This window comes from Canis lupus, chromosome 28, assembly GCF_003254725.2.
Source record: "Canis lupus dingo isolate Sandy chromosome 28, ASM325472v2, whole genome shotgun sequence".
NCBI classification, from domain to species: Eukaryota; Metazoa; Chordata; class Mammalia; order Carnivora; family Canidae; genus Canis; species Canis lupus.
In genome coordinates, this window is record NC_064270.1 from 32,297,982 (window position 1) to 32,313,935 (window position 15,954).

General features: G+C 51.6%; 1 protein-coding gene across 1 annotated transcript in view; it reads left to right on the top strand.

Moving 5' to 3' along the window:
• HTRA1 (HtrA serine peptidase 1) overlaps positions 1-15,733 on the top strand; it is a 52,876-nt gene extending 37,143 nt beyond the window's left edge. The window contains exons 4-9 of the mRNA XM_025467499.2: positions 8,462-8,656; positions 9,559-9,591; positions 10,995-11,109; positions 12,214-12,271; positions 13,754-13,849; positions 15,026-15,733. Of these exons, the coding sequence (XP_025323284.1) occupies positions 8,462-8,656; positions 9,559-9,591; positions 10,995-11,109; positions 12,214-12,271; positions 13,754-13,849; positions 15,026-15,194 (666 nt within the window). The 3' untranslated portion in view covers positions 15,195-15,733. The remainder of the gene's footprint in view (positions 1-8,461; positions 8,657-9,558; positions 9,592-10,994; positions 11,110-12,213; positions 12,272-13,753; positions 13,850-15,025) is intronic.
• The last annotated feature ends 221 nt before the right edge of the window (positions 15,734-15,954 follow it).

Below are 15,954 nucleotides of genomic sequence, written 5' to 3' on the forward strand. Positions count from 1 at the left end.
ATTTCTTATTGGCCTTGTTCTTGGGGATTGCTGGTCACGTTCTGGGAAGCTCTGGTTTTTTTATGTAGCCAATCTTCTGAGAGTCTGAAGGTGCAAAGGCTTTGTAATGAACTGGTTACTTCTTTTCATAATGGTATAGATGGAATTTCCCAAAACTGGTTTCCTAAAATCATCGTGACCACCTTCTATGGCAAAGGAAAAAGAAGACATTCTGGTAAATTGAGGCCTATTTAATACACATGCTAATTAACAAGTCACTTGTTAATTAAGGCACCAGAATCTGATATGAGAGTGTGAGACTCATGGTATTTCCCTCTTTGCTTTGGCTACCGGGCAGCTCATAGAAACCATTGGTTTTGTGATTAGAATGTTCCCTATGGCCTCATTTTATATAGTGAGTATATGTTAATTAATGTTTTTTAAAAGGCCCTGGGTCACTGACCATCTCCAATTATTTTTATGTGGAGGAGATCATATCTCTTAAAAATTATTTATTTATTTTTTATTTATTTTATTTTATTTTTTAAAGATTTTATTTATTTACTCATGAGAAACAGAGAGACAGAGAGGCAGAGACACAGGCAGAGGGAGAAGCAGGCTCCATGCAGGGAGCCCGACGTGGGACTCGACCCTGGGTCTCCAGGATCAGGCCCTGGGCTGAAGGCAGCGCTAAACCACCGAGCCACCTGGGCTGCCCTCTTAAAACATTTTTAGACATAAATTTGAAAGGAAAGATATCTCCTGGGCTTCTCTGCATACAGGACAGCACAAGCTCTTAGTGGTCACAGGGAGTGAGGAACCAGTTCAGTTTGACAGACATTGGGTGGGTGTTGCATGTTGAGCCCTAAATCAACCAGAGAGAGACCACTGCCCTTCCCTTTGGGAAGGATCTTTTAAGATCCGATTTGTTCATTCGTTCATTTTTCACTTTGATGTTTATTGATTTTATAAATAAATATTTACTGGCCCCCAAACTCTTATAGCAGCATCCATGAGGTTGAAATCAATGGATACAAGTGGAGCCATCCAAGGGGCAGGCATATGTGAAGACCAGAGTTACGCTTGATGGAGACAATAATTGCCTCCTCTGGATGCCACGGAATATGTGCAGTCAGCGGCTGTTGGGCTCCCGTATAGAACTGTTGACATTTTGTGGTTTAAACAACAAGCGTAAGGGAATTTTTGAAATGCCAGTGTTTCTTGATACAGCTTGAAGGAGACTAAATATTAAATATTATGGTGGTGTTTGTCAACAGAGAGGACAGATTGTTGCATTTGCTCTTTCTCTTTCTGCTTGGGCACCACCATGCTCTGTTCCTCTTTCTCTCCCCTCCCCCCACCTCCCTCACTTCTCCTGTCTCCCCCACCTGAACCCTCCCCCATGCCATCCATGGAACAGTCTTAGATGCTGACCCCCGCATCCCCCCGCCAAAATGCCTCTGCTGCCTAGTTTTCTTTGCCTTGGGAAGCATGCAAGTTCTAGGGCTCTGCTTCTTGCTGGGTTGGGGGGGTTGTGCTATTTTCTCCATCACATATTTTTAAAAGAAAATGAAAGGTTAGCATAACTGTTTCCAGAAAGCACATTGAATCACTCAGTTGAGTCCCAGCCAGCTGCTGCAACATTAGCCTTTGAAGCAAGCTTCGGCCGACACACAGGACCGGCCTGGAAGCCCCAGCCCCTTGAAAACGAGCGTGCTGGGCTGCTGGCGGAGGCAGTGGCTCCTGCGGATTCCGCAACAAAACATATTTTTGTAACAGGAGTACTTTATACTTTCCAAGGAAGAAAAAGTAGTTCACTTGCCTCATTAGGCTAATTTTTTTTCCTTTAGCTTTATTGGTTTGTTTTATTGCCGTTCTCTGCAAGTTTCAGGGAAGGAGAGAGCCTTGGAATGGGCACTCAGGTCCTTTTAGGGCCAAACGCAGTGTGGCCAGAGACTGCACGATTGACAGGCCATTGCTGTTAGAGCCTCTTTAGATGACGACTGGCTGAGCCAGCATCTGGAGAATTCCAGGAGTCTCGTCTCCTCTTGTGGCTGGAGTTTGCAGGGCTCATCTGACCCCATTGGGAGGTTGTATGAAAAGAGATTTATTAAGGACTATGGTCCCTGTTTTAATCTCACCAGTTTGACCATTGTCTGCTAATAGGCTTTTGGGAAACCAGCCAGGTCTTTTGGAAAAGACCCTAGTTTGTCAGAGCTGGGATGACATTGGCATCACCAGCCTCAACAGCCTTATTTTAGAAGTGGTAAAATCGGGACTCAGAGAGGTCAATCAGGTGGCTCAAGGTCACAGGGTGACCTACCTGTCACCTGTGGTAATCTACCACACAATTAATACAGGACCAGGTCTGAGCCCAGCTGTCCTGCTGCCTGGGACATTGTGCTCCTGGGATCTGCAGAGGCCGAGCTGGCATGTGTGTGCGTGCCCGTGTGCATGTATGTGCATGTGCGCCTGCGTGTGTGCGTGTGCACATGTGTATGCATATGGTTTGTGTGTGTTTCTGAGTCTTCTGCACCACCCTTAGCTGCTGCTGAAGAAGAAGCCTGAAGGAAGCCATCATCCAGGGGCATTACTCAGCACACACCCAGATTTTCTTCCTGGGGGGCTCTGGGGGTTGTGATTCATCCTCAGTATGAGTCTAGGCCCCACGGAAAGTCCTAGAAACAGCTGGTGCTGCACAGGCCTGCCTTCATGCCCCGGCTTGGGCTTGTCTGAGGATAATTCAGGCTCCCAGCACTGGAGAAACAGCATGGCCCAGGCCCTCACCCTGAGGACTTGTGAATGCAGCCTCCTCTGACTCCCCAGTTGCCCTGCTGTATGTCATCTCTGTTGCCCTTACTGGCCCCTGTGGAAAGGTCCTGCAGTGTGAACCTGTGGGCACTCAGCAGGGTAGGCTGGAGAGAGGAACACCTGGATTGGAGGCCTGGGGAGGATTCCTGGTATTGCTACCACCTCACTGTGGGAATGTGGTCAGCAGAACAGGCAGGATGATCTGTCCTCATGGGTGGCTGGCTGTAAGGGCCAAGGGAATGACAAAGCATGAGGCACGTAGGGCACGCATCCAAGGGGTGGGCTTGGCCAGGCTCTGCTTGGATCATTTGTGTCTTGCACTGACCAACACAGACATTTCGTGAGCATTACTTTTTTTTTTTTTTTTTTAAGATTTATTTATTTGAGGAAGAGAGAGAGCAGGGGTGAGCGGCAGAGGGAGAAGGGAAGAGAGTCCTAAGCAGACACTGCACTGAGCACAGAACCTGATGCCGGGCTCGATCCCATGACCCTGAGATCATGACCTGAGCTGAAACCAAGAGTGGGACAGCCAACCGACTGCTACCCTGGTGCCCCTCGTGACCATTACTGTTTTTAGAAGCAGATCTCTCCTCTTGTTCCCATCCCTATCTCCCCAAAAAACTGTGTGAAGGAGCATATATGTACTAGAGCCCTTCCCAAGTATAGTTAGGTATTAGGATTGCTGCTCTAAAATGAATCATTTTCCTCTCAGCCTTGGTGGATTCTAATGGTCACCACTCCACAGCCTCCCTCCTTCCTGCTTGGACAGCCCTGGTCCGTCCACCCGTGACCCATCCCATTCCTAACACAGGCAAATCCTGAGGAGGCTAAGGCCATCCTGGGGGGCCGTGTTCCCCTTGTCAAAGAGTGGTTGAGGGTAACCTTGTGACTTATTGGCTGATGACCCAGGAGGAAGGATGTGCTAGGCCCCAAGTTCTTTTACTTCCATGGGCCTAGTCATATTTTTACATAATGGCTAGAATGGAGGTGGCTAAGTTGATCAGAAGGAAAAATGTCCATGAGTCTTTGGAGCAATTAGCCCTGGCGCCACCCTGCCCTTGAACACCTGGACTTTCACTCTTGTTTTGAGCGGGATTCTCTGTCGCTTGCAGCTGAAAACACCCTCATTGATATACCTAAATTATTTTTAGTGTCAATCTACATTTAGCCCTTATAGAACATTCTGGGCTGAGCTGACCACAGCAATGGAGATTCATATCTTGTCTCTTTTTACTGCCATGTGACTCCAGCCCATCAGACAGTAGGCCTGGGAGGCACGGATGGATTCATTGATCTTCTGTGTTCCCCGTGCCCAGCTCCAAGGAGACACTCTATGAATGCGTGTTGAGAAAGGTCTCTTTCGTGTTGGTGGTGTTTCACCTGGCTGGCTATTTGTTTGTTGTAATTAAATGAATGGGAGAGCCTTCTTTAATCATGCTATGCACCAACCTCTTCCAAGTTTTGGCATTAAATCTACCACACAATTAGTATCCTGCCTATGGCTCGTATTTAGCAATCTAACACAGGCCTGGGAAGTCTGGAGTCCACACCCAGGACTTCTGACACCCTCAGCTGGGCTGTTTCTCCATCGACCGGGATGGTAGTGAGCTAAAATCCCAGGGGTTAGGGGGGCTCGTGTTTTCTTAAAGTCACTCTCGGTGGGAGTGGCGGTGGCGGCGGCGGCGTGAGGATGTGAGTTAGCATTAGTGAGTCACCTTGCAGATAGCCTCCCCGCCTCTCAAGAGCGTGAACGTGACCTTGAGTATTGGCAACTAGATGGACGCACCATGGAATATCCCTCGTCCTCCAAGGACTCGGGCCAAACGCCAGCCCCCTGCTCCCTGGTTAGGGCCCGAGGGCTCCTTCTTGGTCTGCTGTGGAGCCTTGGAGTTTTGCTTTGGCCATTTATGAGCTCTCCCACCCCGCTGCTGTGGTGTGCACACCCCACTTACGTTTTCATCCCCCGTGGTGGTTAGAGAGTCTGACATGGGAATGGGAGCCACTCGCCGCCTTGCTTCCTGCCACATGGAGGAGAGAGGCCTGTGCTTTACTTCACGTCTGTGCTGCGTGCCAGGCTCCACTGAGATCTGAGGTGTGGGAAGTGGCTGTCAGGAGAGGGGCTGGCTTCTCCCACAGGGCCTGTGGCTGGGGCCACTTCAGAAGGAGGCTCGGGCAGAGTGTCTGCTCCAGGGGCCTGGGGGCGCCTTTGATGTGGGTGGCTTGGGAATCAGCCTTCTGACGGCACCGCGGAGTGAAGCCAGGAGTGAGCGGACCGGTGCTTCCCACGTGCAGGTCAAGGCCGAGGTGTGGCTTGGCGCTTCCAGCCGCATCTGCATTTCATCTCCCCCAGGCCCCCCGTGGCGCGTGTGTCTAGACAGCCATGGAGTAAAATGCTCTGTTACCGCCTAGGAGTTTGGCCAGCAGAGGTACAGCTGCGTTGAGCAGACAGGCTGAGGTGAGGACTGAAGCTCAGCGGAGCCCCACTTGAATCTGGAAGAGCCAGGGACCTGATACTCGTGGGGCCAGTAGCACCTGTGGGGAGCAGGGGCCAAATGGCCCCCAAAAAGGCGTGTTGGCTTCACGGAGAGCTGTAAGTCTGGCCTGAGCCACATTTCCACTCCATGTCACCCCCTTGCAAAGACTTCTGCTTCCAGTTAGACTCCAGGTTAACATGCACTCCAAGTGCAGGTCTGAGAGTTAGGAAGCCTGTTCTCTTCTTTAGCCAGGCTGCTCATTAGCTGGAGGAGCCACCCTGTCTGTGAGTGTCAGCTTCCACCTCTGTAAAATGGGGGGACACAGGCCCTAACGCCCCAGGTGGCCATGGAAGTGCTTTGTCAGCTGGGAGGCAGAAGGTGCATTACTTTCATGTCAATCGAGGCTTCCTATTAAAAGCCCCACTCCCTTGGGATTTTCCACTTGCTTATTTCTTTTCTTTAGTTCTTTTCTTTTTTTTTTTTTTTTTTTTAAGATTTTGTATATTCATTCATGAGAGACGCAGAGAGAGGCAGAGGCACAGGCAGAGGGAGAAGCAGGCTTCCTGCAGGAAGCCTGATGTGGGACTCGATCCCGAAACTCTGGGGTCACGCCCTGAGCAGAAGGCAGATGCTCAACGCTGAGCAACCCAGGCATCCCTATCCACTTGCTTTTTTCTGTCTACAATTGTCCTTCATGATCTATGGGATGCTCGAGAGAGTAAAAGCTTATACAAGGCAGAGTTGGTGTTGCCCGTTGGTACCATTGGTGCTGGTTTGACTGGCCGCTTGGGATTCAGATGTCCCCATTTTGTTCAAGTGAGGACTGGTTCTTGGGAGAGTCTGGGCTAGTATCCCTGGGGTCCACTTGTCCAAACCCACGTGGCCCCTTGAGTGTGACAACTGCACACTGTGTGAGCAGCATGCAGGCCCAGGGTGTTCTCCCCTCATTGGGGTGTCGCTCCTCTGTCCTCACAGCTTCTGCTGTCCCAACATGTTTGTCCTCTGGGCCTGAGCTCAGACTTGGAGGAGAAGAACTCAAGGGGTGTCATCTTTGGCCCCTCTGCCTTCTAATCCCCAGGAACTGGGAGCCTGCATCTGCCTCCTTCTGAGGGGGTGGAGCTGGAGTATGGTAGAGGGATAGATGGTGAGCAAGGGCTAATTAAGATCTCCATTGTTCCTGCCTCATGGAACTTTCTGATGTGCTTCCCAGTTTGTGGCTGGGCCCACCTGTCTGTTTGAACTTGATCTCTTGCCTTGTTGGTGAAAAACAATGGTTATCTCAGGCAGCCAGATGCACCCAGCCTCAGGAGCCTTCACTGCCGTGTCCCATTGCCCAGCCCAAAGGAGCGCCAGTGTCCCCAGCAGGCCTCCCTAGAGTGGCCGAGTGCACATCACCGGCCCCGCTCGCCCACCCAGTGGATGAAGTCATCCCTGGCAGGGGTGGCTGGCACGGGCCCAGGGTAAACAGGCCGAGCTGAGCTCGCTGGCGGGCCACTAGACACCGAGGAGCTCGGGGTGTGGAGCTGCCCCTTCCAGAGCAGCACCGTGCGCTCTGGCCTCAGGTGACCCCAAGGGTCACTGTTAGGGTCGACCCGTGCCACCAGCCTTTTCCTGGGTGGGAGGCTGGGTGACACAGATTAGCTTGTGGGAGTTTAGTTGGTGGGGGATCCCCCACTGGGTCTGCACCGACCCCAGTGCCAGTAACAATAACCACCACTTGGGTGATGCCTACATGTCCCACTAACATGATGTTTCACACGACCCGGGCGATACTCAACAGCTGTCACCTCATTCTCACTGCTGACCCATGAGAGAGGTGTGCATGTTACTCCCATTTCCCAGATGAGAACACTGAGGACCCGGGGGGTTGTAAACTCGGACCAGGATCTAATCAGGCAGCCTGGCCAGGTCTCTACTGGGCCTCTCACTTCTGTGCTCTGAGGGGCATTCCTTCTCAAAGTCGGCCTTAGATCCCTCTTCAACATTCATTCCTCCATGAACTTTCTGGTGCAGCATCTCCTTATTTGGGATGGGGAGGGACCTTTGTGGCACAGTGCGTGTAGCTGATGACAGAATCTGGGGTCAGGGTCACGGTCCCGGGTGTGAGTCTCGGCTCTGTCTCAAGTCACCTACTCTCTTGGAACCATAGTTTCTCCGTCTGTTAAATGGGCCCAGTGGTCACCCCACCTCACTTCATCCACTGGTGTCTGCTCCATCCGCGTCAGAGCAGATGCTAAAGTAACCGCTGGTTTCTACTCACCCCACCCTCCTGGCCCCCCTTCAGCCCCCACATCTTTCTTTTTTGAGGTGGACAAACAGGAGGATGCTGGAAGTACAACTTCCATGAGGCTGGGGTGGGGGGATCGGCTTCCTGGGCCTGGTCCGGCTTGTTTGGGGCAGCTGCTCGTCCTGTTGGGGAAGAAAGGCGGGAGGAGCTCGGGAGGTTTGCTTACTCAGGAAGGAAGGGAGGGGGAGGGCCTGAGGCCTTCCTGATGGAAGCCCAGCGCTCCTCAGCCCTCGCCACTCCAGCTCGCTCTGTCCCGTTTTAGTTTGAAGAGTTGCTTGGAGCTTCTGACTCTGCCCGGCCCTCAAAGGGCATCAGGGACTGGGCTTGTTGGCTTAGTTCACCTGGGCCGGGGGGCAGAGGTGGATGATGGACGGTCTTTTCAGGCAAGGAGAGAGCCTATTTCTTAGGTCTTGGTTCTGGGGTGCTGGTTGCCTTGCCACCCCAGTCCCCTTCCTGCCCTGCACTCAGCATGGAGACACCAGCCCTCAGCCCGGATGGATCCAACCTTCCCTTTGGCCCCAGGGGTATGTGGGCTCAGGATCCTTCCACGGGCCTTCGCTCTCTAAGACGGCCTTGGGCAGCCTTGCCTCACATCCAGACGTTGTGTCCTGGTCTCCAGGTTACAATAAGACCAGGCTGACAGCTTCAAGACGTGCAACCCCACGACGGCCTCCTGTGACCTGCCATGTTTTCCTTGGCGGTGGCCTCAGTGGTCCCTGCCCCGAGACAGCTCACAGCATGCTGCTGACGGTGGGTGGGAGGGGGCGTGTGGCCCCGTCCTGAGGGGCGACGATGGGCCTGAACCTCACCTCGCTTTCCCACAAGGCCTGTCGGGGCTTGGCCCTCCCCGGCGTCTGTGCGTCCGTCCGTTGGGCCGGCCCACTGCAGCGGTGCCAACCTGTGCTTGCAGGGGAGGTTGCCTGTCCTGCTGCTTGGCCGCTCCTCAGAGCTGAGGCCCGGGGAGTTTGTGGTCGCCATCGGAAGCCCGTTTTCCCTTCAAAACACCGTCACCACCGGGATCGTCAGCACCACCCAGCGCGGTGGCAAAGAGCTGGGGCTCCGGAACTCGGACATGGACTACATCCAGACGGACGCCATCATCAACGTGAGCCCCGCGGGGTCGGGCCGGGCTTAGGAACCAGGGGTGGGGTCGGGACCCTGGGAACCGCTGGAGCAGAGGAGGCCGACGGGTGGGCCTCAGCCTTGGCAGTCCCCAGAGACCCCTGGGAAGGGACTCCAGCGATGCCAAGGTCTGCGGCCCAGAGGGGCTCCCATGGGGCAGCAGAGTGGCTTCTCTGCCTCCAGGGCCCTCAGGGCAGCTGCTCTTGAGGCTTGGTGCAGAAGGGGTGCAGAAGGGATGCTCACCCTGGTGCAAGCACTGTCACCCCCCCCCCCCCCAGGTGTTCGCTCTGCCTTGGGGCACAGTCTGAGCGTTAGGCCCATACTGTTCAGTAGACATCACATTTTTTTTCTCCTTCAGCTATCTTCATACAGGATTGACATTTTTAAAAAGCAATGTCCACCCCCCCACATCTGTCTAATAAATGAGAAGGAGTGTGTTTTATGCATTTTCTGCCTCTAATAAGTTTTATTCCTAAACTTTCTTGTTGGGATTTGCATGAAGTAATGGAAAAAAGAACAAATCATGTGGATTTCCAGCCCCAGCAGCGGAGCAGGGATCACACAGGTGGGGGGCGGTGCAGATTCGAAATACTGGAGCCAGTTGGCAGCCAGTCTGTTGTCAAGAGAAGGAAGTAGCATTGGGTGTTGTAGGGAGGTCATAGTTGGCCTCTGGGCTTTGGAGCCAAAAAAAAAAAAAAAAAAATTCCCATTTATGGCACATCTAAAACTTTCTGAAAAATTTTAAGGTCCTTTTTCCCAGCAAAATATTAGGTTGAACAAATCCAAGCTAAGAACCTGCACTCAGGAGCATGCCAGGCAGGGAAGCACATGGGGGCATGTAAAGACATAAACTCATATAATCTTTTAATTTTTGCTTAATTTCAGTATGGAAACTCAGGAGGCCCGTTAGTCAACCTGGTAAGGCCTTTTTTAATTTTTATTTTTTTAATAATCTCTGTATGTGTTTTTTTTTGTTGTTGGTCTTTTTTTTTTTTTTCTTCTGCTTGCTTTTCAGACATGAACTTGCCAAAGCACATTATCTAATTCTTTTAAAGTAAAATCTGTGAATGTACTGTATCCTTGCAAATTACCCTTCTTATCTTTTCTGGAAAGAGTAAGGCATGCTGGAGTCGGGGTTGGAAATGTTACACCAGCAGCCATGCTTGTGTTTCAAAGTTTCAAGCAAATGCAGTGGAATTCAGGTCCAGTCCAGGAGTAGCCAAAAGAGCAGGCCTTTATTTTGAAGGCATCAGCAATTCTGGTCTGTCACAGAAAGGCACAGCCTTCAAATGAGGTCTCCAGGCCGCTGCAGGAGCTGGCTTGGCTCGTCTGCAGTCTTTGTCTTGGCCGGGAGCCGTCCCTTCGGACCTGGCTGGAATGAGGAGTCGCCCCCGCTCACAGAGATGTCCCTTACGTCTATATTTAAATATGTACACGTGAAAAGGGAAGCCTTAGGATCTGTCGAAGTGAGGCCCACACAGCTCAGGGGTCCCCCAGCCCTGTTTTCCTTTCCCTCAGTGAAGTTGAGGCCACCTTTAGCAGGGCCCAGAACCCTCCTGGAAGGTTCTCGGTGTCAAGGACCGCATCCTCAGTGCTGTGGGGAGCGTACAAGGAGAGATCAATACTCACCGAGTGGTGTTCCCTTCTTAGCCTGACCTGAACAGACCACTGAACAATGGAGTTAGAATGATGGTCGAGTGGCGTGATAGGAGCCTGTTACTCCGGGAGTAACATTCGCTAAACTGAGTCTGTCTTGAACCGAAGCACATGCTGCAGACTGGCCTCCCTTGTGATTTAAGGGCGATCTGTGACACGCGGAGGAAGTGATGGGGAGGCTGTACCCCGCAGCCCCTGCAGCAGCCACGGCTGCTCAGATAGCACCGCATTTTCCCGGGAGCCCTAAGCGCTAAGCTTGTCCTCCTGGTATTGGTAGAGGAATCTTTAGGTCATTGGAAATGGAAGATGCAGGAGGGTGTGGACAGCCACCTGAAGAACTCTGACACATGTTCCCTGTGAAAGGAGCAAAGGGACACCTTGAGACGAACTGCCTAAGGCTGTTTTTACAGCATGGTGGTCCCCGAGGACTGAGCCTGATGTGCGTCCGATTCCCCCCACCCTGTTGCTAAGCGTGGCTCCGGCTGCCCGTGATGCATCCCCACTGCGGCCTTGGGACACCCCCCCCCCCACTCCCTTCAGCTCTCCCACCCTGCTCATTCCATAGCTCAAAGTCTTCCTTTGTACAAATGATCTGTTCGCCTTTGGTGCGCGTCTTCTGGGGAATCTTCACAGATTCAGTAGGCTGTTTCTATCTTGCTTTTCAGGACGGCGAGGTGATTGGGATTAACACTCTGAAGGTGACAGCCGGAATCTCCTTTGCAATCCCATCTGATAAGATTAAGAAGTTCCTCACCGAGTCCCATGACCGACAGGCCAAAGGTGAAAGCATAGCCCTCACAGCCGTGGGAGGTTCAGGCGGGGAAGACCACACACCTGAACACCAGCCACGCCTTTTGGATCTAGAAGAGCGGTGGGATACACATTGTTAGGCCCCTAGTATTAGGTCACGGATGTTTGACCCTTGGCCATGAGTGTTTCATATGGTTTAGTCTAACACGTACCAGGCACGATTGATCGTAGGTGATTTCTATACATCATTTTACTACACTGAGTTCCTCTGCCCTATCAGGTGGGAAGTATTAGTCCCATTTTACAGATGAGAAAACTGAGACTCAGATCATCCAGTTCACAATTGTTTATTGACTCATCTGCTTGGGGTGAGGCTGGGGGTTCCATGGCTCCACAGCATCCCCTGCATGTGTGATATTTGCTTTCTGCCTGGGGGAGGAGGAAGGATGGCGGTAGACAAACAGGGAAGATTTCAGATACCGATGATGCTTCCCTGAAAATGAAGCAGGGTGGTGAGCTGGGGAGTGGTGGGGTCCAGGGGATGGCATTCCAAGGATAACAGATTCAAGTCCTCTGTGGGGGGCAGAGTGTAGCAAGTGGGTCATGTGGCTGGAGTGCCATAAACGTGCAGGGTCGCACAGATGGATGTGGAAAGAGGTCAGCCTGGGTCACAGTGGCCATGGTGAAGGCCTTGGGTCATATGCCCAGAAGTGGGACAGTGAACAGTCCATGATTTGGTGGGAGTCTTTGAGAAGTCTCTCTCATGGTTGGAGACTCTGTTGGAGGTGCTGGGTGGAATTGTAGGACCGGGTAAGGGGCTCTCCCAGTCACCAGCAGGTGGGACGAAGAGGTCATATTCTGGATTTATAGGAGGAATAGAACCCTCGTCAGATGTCAGGATAAGGCAAAGAGGCATCAAGTATCACTCCTAGGTTTTGGGGCGTTAACTGAAATGATAGGACTTTCCCAGGTCCCATGGTGGGTGGCGGGGAGGGGGGCACACTGAACAGCCTCAGTGTAGCCCGATGGCCCTGACTTTATACTGCAGACTCGGGGATCGACCCTCATAGCTCCTGGTGTCCCCGGTACAACTGCCACTGGGGCTGACCTCTTGTCTTTTTGCTGTCACACCAGGCAAGGCCATTACCAAAAAGAAGTATATTGGCATCCGGATGATGTCACTCACTTCCAGGTGGGTAAGCAGGACGTCTGTGTCTGTGTCTTAGATTTAAATACACCTGAACTTCAGAAGCTGGCACCGTGAGAGAGGAGCCTCGTGCTGCCTAAAGCGTCTCAGTTTTTGGTTAAAATTGAGAAATGTCAGGAAAGAGAGGAGAGGCCATGAACCTAGGTCTCTGGTTTTACCCTTCATTGTGTGTGGGGTGTGTGTGTGTGTGTGTGTGTGTGTGTGTGTGTGTGTGTTTGGAGCAGGTCCTTCCTTCCTCCTCTGGAGGCAGCCCTGAATGGTCAGGCGTGTTGGTCACTCTCCCTCATACCTTCCTCTCACCACTTGTTCTGTTGAAACCCACATTCCGGGAGTGCCCCGAGCACCTCCCTCAGCCCGGAGCACCCCTCCATTCCTGAGCTCTGCCGCATATGGGCTGGGGCTGCCGGAATGCCGGGTCAGGCCCAGATGACTGATGGCTTGTTTTCCCAAGCTGGCGGAAGGTGCGGCACGTGGCTGCCAGGCGCATAGCATAGCGGAGTTTTAGCCTTGATGGAAATGTCTGGTATAATCACATGAGCCCTGGGAACTAAGGGCACGGTTGAAACTCTTGTCGGTAAAGTCAGCAAAGAGCAGAACATAGTAACATAGACATCAATACATTAATTGTCATCATTAATTTACTTTTAATTAATTGTGAATATGTTACTATAGCTCCGATGCGCATTATGCGTGGCGGTGCCATTTTGGGCACTCCGGAATATGGGCTGAGTTGGCAGGACTAAAATGTGAATCAGTTACTTGTCTTGGAACCGTGGAGACAGAGGTGTGGGGAAGGCATATTGGCCCTGGCATCGGGCTTCCTGAGTTCTCGTCCCAGAGCTGCTACTTCCTGGCTTAGGGCCTTGGTAACAACTTGACCTTTGACCTCTGTGCCTCAGTTTCCTCCTCCCTAGGACAAGGATAACAGTGCAGGCATTTTGGTGTGCGGTGAGGACCGAGTGATTGAATGTGTGTCAAGGCTTTGCACAGTGACACTAGCCACTATTTATCACATGCTTGCTCTGCACCAGGCACTGGGCCAGGTCCTGCCTCCAGACCATCTCATCTAATCCTCAAATGACCCCACATCATAGTATTGTCATTAGGCCTGTTTTGTAGGTGAGCAATCTGAGGCATAGAGAGGTTAAGCAACTGCCCGGGGAGAACACAGAAAGTGGCAGAGCCGGGCCTCCAAACCAGAGGCTGGCCTGTACTCGCTTCGTAGGCTATGGTAGCTAGTATTAAATAATTAGTAAAATGAATAATAGTGATGATGAAGCACTGCCCTTCCTGCTAGCAGGTAAATCTTTGACTCTAGTAGACAGGCAAATTAAGGCAGCATCAGAGCTCCTAGAGGCATTTTGTATTAGAATCAGGGACAGGAGGAGAAGCCGAGTGAGAGCCAAGTCTCAGCCGAGCGGGGGCTTTGTACTTAGTGTTAACGCAGATTCTTTTCCTCCTGCACAGCAAAGCCAAAGAGCTAAAGGACCACCATCGAGACTTCCCAGATGTGCTTTCGGGAGCGTATATCATCGAAGTCATTCCTGATACCCCAGCAGAAGCGTGAGTTAGAATGACTTTCCCTTTGCCTGATGTCCTTGGGGCTTCTGGGCTGGGGGTAGTGGCGAGGAGGCTGTGTTCTTTTCCTACCGGCTCAGGTGGTTGTGAGGATCCTTGGTCAGTCCCACCAGCCAGGCCTTCTGACCTGGCTCAGCTCAGGACTCAACAGCAGAAGGGTGCTTCCCGTCTTCAGAAGTCCTCACTTCATGAGGGGCCATTACTGTGCGGAAAGAGTAATAGTCGAACTCTTCATGAGTCTCCTGGGCAGGCCTGCCTGGGGAAAGAGGGTTTAAGGAGCAATGCCCCTGAGATCTTGGGCAGTGGTCCTATCCTAGGCTTCCAGGAGGACACATCTCCCAAAGAAGCCTTCTCTAATTCTCTCAGTTATTGGTCAGGCCATACCTGTCCACACCTCCAGAAAATAGCCCAGGTAACATCGAGGTAACACACACAAAAAAAGGAGCTCAGAAACAAATTTTAAATAAGAGTAATTGTTTACGATACATAAAAAGTGATACAAAATTGACATTTCAGTGTCCCTAAATGAAGTTTATTAGAGCACAGCCAGTAACCTGGGCCGTCTTGGTAGTTGCACACAGCCCGTAGTGGCTTTAGGGCTACAACAGTAGAGTTGTGATGGACGCCATATGGCCCACAAAGCCCAAAATATTTCCTATCTGGCCCTTTAGGGAAAAAGTTTGCTGATGCTCTGCTAGACCACTAAGGACCGTAATAGCTTATTTGGTAGTGTCATACATAAGAGTGAAAATTATGGCAATAATAACACAAAGGAAGGCCTCAGAATAGAACCATTGTACCTGCTTCTCTGGGAGCTGCCTTCTCAGTTGTGACACCCATTACAAGCAAGTTGGCCACAGTCATATGTGGTAGGTGGTAAATGGCACATCCTTGACTCCTTGGGGGTCAGTCTGTCATCCGATCATACAAGTGCAGGGAAGCCTCTCTGCACCGGGCATGATTGATGACTTGGCCTGAAACTCTCAAAAGGAAATAGCACAATCCATTGGTATTTTAGGCCGTAACCACCACCCCACCTGATTGGCTTGGGGCTTCTGGGTGCTAGGCTGTGCCTCTGTGCATATCGAGTCGAGCATCTTCTATGGCAGTGAGACTGGGAGGAAAAGAAGCAGTACACTTGTGTCTCCCTTTGTGTTGCAGTGGCGGGCTCAAGGAAAATGATGTCATAATCAGCATCAACGGACAGTCCGTGGTCTCTGCCAGTGACGTCAGCGATGTCATTAAAAAGGAGAACACCCTGAACATGGTTGTCCGCAGGGGCAATGAAGACATTATGATCACAGTGATTCCCGAAGAAATCGACCCGTAGGGAGAGGCATGAGCTGGATTTCATGTTTCCCGCAAAGACTCTCCAGTGGACGATGCATGATGACTCTGAGCGGGTGGCACGGCGCCCCCAGGACTTTGGACCGTGTTGTTTGTCCAGCAGAAACACCTGGCCAACAGAATCCTTCTTGATAGTTTGCAGGCGAAACAAATGTAATGTCGTAGATCTGCAGGCAGAAGCTCGCCCTTCTGTATCCTATGTACGCAGTGTGCTTTTCCTTGCCAGCTTGGACTGTTCCTGCTTAGACAGTCAACGTTTGTCTCTTCCTTTTACCGAGTCATCATCTTAGTCCGACTAAGGCAGTTAATGTAATGCGTAGATGGAGGAAAGTCCCGCGGGAGCCAGGACGGTCCTGGGCACGTTTATGCTTTCCTCCTAGTCAGCACCCAGAGGAGGTCGACGCCAGAGACCACCGCTGGGTGGATGCTGGCTTCCAGAAGGGCCAGAGTCCCTCTTTTAGGAAACTCTTCAGAACTGGGAGCACAGTGACTGAGTTTGAGCTATTAAAACCCTTCTTCATACTCTGCTTCCTGGCGTGTGCTTCTTTCCCCTCGCCCTGGGAACAGCTGGCAACCTTCTCTTTGACATGATGATAAGGTCAACAGCAGCTCCTCATTAAACCGCAGTGTCCACACAGGGGTTTACCAGTTATTTCAAAATCATCATGTGGGGTTTACCAGTGTTACTCACAGATGTGCTTGGCCACTCTGGCTTCATAAAATTGGGTTTGAGGACAGGCGTG